At 42.6% G+C, this 5,229-nt stretch overlaps 1 protein-coding gene across 1 annotated transcript in view; it reads right to left on the minus strand.

Moving 5' to 3' along the window:
* Positions 1–3,937, minus strand: part of tgm1l1 (transglutaminase 1 like 1) — a 22,804-nt gene extending 18,867 nt beyond the window's left edge. The window contains exons 1-3 of the mRNA XM_020604521.1: positions 3,716–3,937; positions 982–1,262; positions 696–887 (exon numbers count right to left, since the gene is read on the minus strand). Of these exons, the coding sequence (XP_020460177.1) occupies positions 696–887; positions 982–1,261 (472 nt within the window). The 5' untranslated portion in view covers position 1,262; positions 3,716–3,937. The remainder of the gene's footprint in view (positions 1–695; positions 888–981; positions 1,263–3,715) is intronic.
* Positions 3,938–5,229: the final 1,292 nt, after the last annotated feature.

Genomic DNA, 5,229 nt, shown 5'->3' on the forward strand with positions numbered 1-5,229 from the left:
TTGCGAGCTGAGCTGGGAGCTGCTTGACCTGACAACTGGGGTGGCATAATAAATTGTGGGGGGCCAAGAAATGTCCCCGCGGGCCAAAACAAATGTTCTGCGGGCCAGGCTTGGCCCGCGGGCCCCACTTTGGGCACCCCTGATCTAAACAATAAAACCTAATATTGAGGCATATTTCAGAGTCCAGTGCTGGCTGTAACATGTTACTAGTAATGCATTACTAGTAACAAATACTATCTTAGTTACTAGTTACTAAGATTATTGCAGTAACGTGTTAGTGTAAAAATATTACTTTCCCCAGTTACGAGTGCTGTAAAAGTTACAAATAAAATTTCAGTAATAATATCAAAAACAACTCATTACAATGTTACTTTCTTGTTGTTTTAGTTTTGATTTCCCATTTTTCTGCAACTGTGCTCCACAGGGTTACAGGATATGAGCTTAAGATGCTTCCGTTAGCAACCTGAGTGCATTTTTGTTCATAAAGCAATTTGATACCACTTACTATGATATGCTATATGTTCTTTAATCACTATAGTATGCACTCCTTAGGGCAGCTTCTCACCTCAGTAGTGTACCCGATCCTCAAACACTTCTACTGCTGCTAATAATCATAATGACAATCTTTATTTATGATATCAATGACTAATTTTGTTGGAACATATGATGACACTGTCCGTGTGTTAGTTTCATACCCGTTTTCAAGTCCAAAAGCAGCTTGTCAGTGTCAGCACAGAAGGGCCTGTTGAGCTCTAGCTCTATCTGGAAGGTCTGTCCTCTGCGGATGATCAGATCATCTCCGTGGTACAGGTCTGTGTGGTGCTCCAGTCTGTTCCGACCTGTCTTGGAGCTCAGTAGGTCCACTGAACACAGGGACAACCTCATTTCTGAGAGAGGAAGGTTGAATATCAACTGTAAGCAAGTGCCTGTATTGCTTGCTGCTAATTATTTGAGATCTATCCCAAAAGGCAATCACATTACCTTCCATTTCCTTTGCTTCTCCATTCTCAGGCTTTGGCTTGATGAGCTCTGGCTCTGGGGATTTTATAAATTCTACCTTATCTGTAATGTCATAGGAGGTGCTATTCTGGCGTTTACAGCAGCATGGGCACATCTTCCTGAACCAGCCAAGACAGCCTCCCTCCTCTTGTTTCTTCTCCTCCTCCTTCTGAATGGTCAGCTCCACCCTGATGGGTGGGGCTGATCCAGGGAAACGCCCAACATCTGACGTGCCTCTTACTGTCAGCCGTTCACCTGGCATTCTGGAAAAAAATATCAGGAATTTAAGGATTTGTTACACAGATAAACCTGTTCAATCACATTCTTTTACATAAAGTGATGAAAGTAAATGATCAACTTGAAGGGTTAAACAAACACTAACAGGAAAATAATGTGTAAAAATTACTCTATGAAGTGAATCCTCTAGGAAATTTCGACCTTGGAGGACAATTGCTGGTTATTTGTCTTTTGAAAAATCCAGAATGTGATGTTTCTGAATTCATATATGTACAGTATGTGTCTATGTACATGTGTATATGGGTGTGTGTGAGAGAGAGAGAGTACCACAAACAAAATTTCATTCATCTCAATTGTCTTGGCATGAACACAGAATATCAAACAAAAACACACTTAGGAGGATCTTTCTGTGTAACACTGAAGGCCCACTGTGCAAACCACCAGCCACCAGCTCAACAATATTGCGGGTACAGCAGACAGAAACACGTAGATGATGGCCTCAGACTTTGTGTCCACAGTGTAAGTTCTATTGTAGAAGCAGTTGTGCTACAGCACATTTCATTCCTCGGTCGGCAGGCTTTTGAGTATTTAGCCTTTTGCCATCATCAGAACCACTCCCTGAAGGATATAAAAGCAGCTGGATTCCATCTGCCTCACCCCAGCTGATAGTGCAATAGTTTCTGTGCATGCACATAAACTGTGCGTGTACATTACTTGGATCATAGAACTATGTGACATCCCCACCCTCATACAGTTCACTAACAGTCACAGTGGAATTAGATCATTTGTCATGTTTGTCCTTCCTGCCGTCCCCAGCTTCAACTCACAGTCAAGTGTCACATGCCAAACTGTTACCTAAACACAGTTTTGGCAAGCAGTGAACTAGTAGAGCTATACATGGTGAGGAATAGTTGATGTTTCATAGCATGGAAAATGAGAACATTTTGGCCAGTCATCACTTTCTGGCACAGCCTCTTTGAGGGTTAAGACTTGGTTTTAGCCGTAAGGTTAGAATTAGGTTTAAGTTAGTGTTAGTTATAAGTATTTAGTTGTGATAGTTAAGACTAAGGTAAGGTGCTAGGGAATGAATTATATCAACAAAAGTCCTCACAAAGACAGCTTTACCAACATGTTTGAGAAACAGATATGATGCTGATTTGTGATTTTCAACTCTGTGACCTCCTGAGTTCATCTGCTGGTCAGATGACAAGTGTTACCACATCATCTGGATATCTGGCAAAAACATTCACAATCACTGAGACTGAGTAAACTGTATTGCTACACAATTTCCACCCAAAACCTACACATTCTGCCACATCACCCCAAAGTCAGAGCCTCTGGTCTGTTCTGTGCTTTCCTTCACTCGCTAATTTTGTTTTTTTTTTTTAACAAAACCTACATGTAGATCGAAACTAAGTGAAACATAATAGAGTTCAGTTTACACAGTATCAATTTAACAACACTGTGTAAAATTAAACTTTTATGCTTTTTTCTGCTCACTCGCAGATCAGAGGTGACTAAACATTTGGCTATATGAAAAAATGTATAAAGAAATATACCAACTGAACAAAGGCTTTTCAGGCTTCTTCATGAGTAATGTATGCCTTTACAGTCTTTTAAAAAGCTCTGTTATCTCACAAATGCACCCTAGGTGCCCTGAAATTGGCCAATTACTCAGCTCAAAACCATGAAAAGCCTTTCCACAAGCCTCATTTTTTGGCCTCCTTGCTCTTTCCTCTCACTTAATGCACAAATTTAAATGGATTTATAACACAGCCATCAGTCAAGCTTGAAATGAAGTGTTCCTCATCCTCTTCTCCCTCTGCCTATCACTACTCCATGTGTCACTTCTTCCATTGTACTATGGCCTCTCTCACTGCTGCTCTGTACCTCTGTTCGGCTGGTTTGTGTTGGCACGCTGGCATGGCTGGTATGCCCCCTGGCCCCTGAGATAAGCACTCTAGCAAATTTAAGTGACTGTTCCCAAACAACACCAGCTTTAAATGGGTGTGGTGAAGCTGGTCACAGGTCAAATTCATTTATTGTTTACATTTTTAAAAATCTAATGGCTGGTATGGAATGCCAACACATGCAGAAAATAAAACAAGAATTGTTTTAAATCCTATGCATTGCACATCTCTGACCAGAGAGAAGGGTCAGGCCAAAAAAGTCAATGAGGCTAAAGGCATGACCCAACTAAGGGCCTGTGTATTTTTAGAGGTGACTGACTGGACATCTGTTGTATTTCATAAATAAAACAAAAGTTCAGCAATGTCACAGAAGGATGATCAAGTTCAATAAAGGTTAGATGACTCATATCAGATTTTGCATTGTGACATATTTTAAATGTTTCGTTTCTCCCTTTGGGATTCCCACTTCCCCCTCTGTGTAGAATGATCATATAAGCCTTTAATAATAAAACAGACCTTTTAAGTCACCTGATATCTATAAAGAGAAACTTGGAGCAGCCGTGACTTACTTTGTGCGTGGTCTGTTCCTCGGGTCCGCGGTGAAACCTCTGCTTCGTCTTGACTGGCTCCCCCTCAGCGTGTGAACACTTTTGGAAACGCTGTTCTTACTTCACTCGGCTCTTGGACCAGAACACTGACATGCTGGTCCTGGAATGTACTTGACGGTACTTTGAACTGACACACGCCCATTTCCTCTCAGCTCAGCCCACTGTGCGCAGCACGAGGGACGTTTTCCCACGCCCACCGGGACCAGCTCCGATAAGGAAGGGTTGTGGGCAATGTACAGTATGAAGAGTGCACACACGCACGCCCTCCCTCCCGCACAGCAAGTCATCACTGTAAAATCTAATGACTTACTTTCTGGGGACTAACTTGTCACCATAAGGGCGTCGAGCTTCCACGGTGTGATTGTGTAAACCAATGAGGTGTCCACAACATGAGCAGCACCAGGACACATACTGTACATACCTGAAGGTTGTTACGTAGTGTGGAGGAAGGGAGTGGAATGGATGGATGGTTAGGTAGAAGTGATGACCCATACACATAACGCTAGACATTTATACAGAGATTTGGTACACACAACCAATACTCTGTTTCATAAAGTGTAATTACCAAAATACAGTGGTGTGAAAAAGTGTTTGCCCCCTTACTGATTTCTTATCTTTTTGCATGTTTCCCAGGTAGCCAAAATAGTGCGGCCCGATGATGGCCCTGTTCCGGCAAACCGGAGGAACTAACTCGGCCCAGATACGGTTGCCAGACATATAGCCCTGTGTGAACAAGTGTTTGCCCCCTAAACCTAATAACTGGTTGGGCCACCCTTAGCAGCAACAACTGCAATCAAGCGTTTTCGATAACTTGCCATGAGTCTTTTACAGCGCTGTGGAGGAATTTTGGCCCACTCATCTTTGCAGAATTGTTGTAAGTCAGCCACATTGGAGGGTTTTCGGGCATGAACTGCCTTTTTAAGGTCATGCCACAGCATCTCAATTGGATTCAGGTCAGGACTTTGACTAGGCCACTCCAAAGTCTTCATTTTGTTTTTCTTCAGCCATTCAGAAGTGGACTTGCTGGTGTGCTTTGGATCATTGTCCTGCTGCAGAACCCAAGTTCGCTTCAGCTTGAGGTCACAAACGGATGGCCGGACATTCTCCTTCAGGATATTTTGGTACACAGCAGAATTCATGGTTCCATTTATCACAGCAAGTCTTCCAGGGCCTGAAGCAGCAAAACAGCCCCAGACCATCCCACTACCACCACCATATTTTACTGTTGGTATGATGTTCTTTTTCTGAAATGCGGTGTTACTTTTACGCCACACATAATGGGACACACACCTTCCAAAAAGTTCAACTTTTGTCTCGTCTGTCCACAGAGTATTATCCCAAAAGTCTTGGGGATCATCAAGATGTTTTCTGGCAAAACTGAGACGAGCCTTTATGTTCTTTTTGCTCAGCAGTGGTTTTCGTCTTGGAACTCTGCCATGCAAACCATTTTTGCCCAGTCTCTTTCTTATGGTGGA

Source organism: Monopterus albus, unplaced genomic scaffold (genome assembly GCF_001952655.1).
Source record: "Monopterus albus unplaced genomic scaffold, M_albus_1.0 scaffold66.1, whole genome shotgun sequence".
In the NCBI taxonomy this organism is placed as follows: domain Eukaryota; kingdom Metazoa; phylum Chordata; class Actinopteri; order Synbranchiformes; family Synbranchidae; genus Monopterus; species Monopterus albus.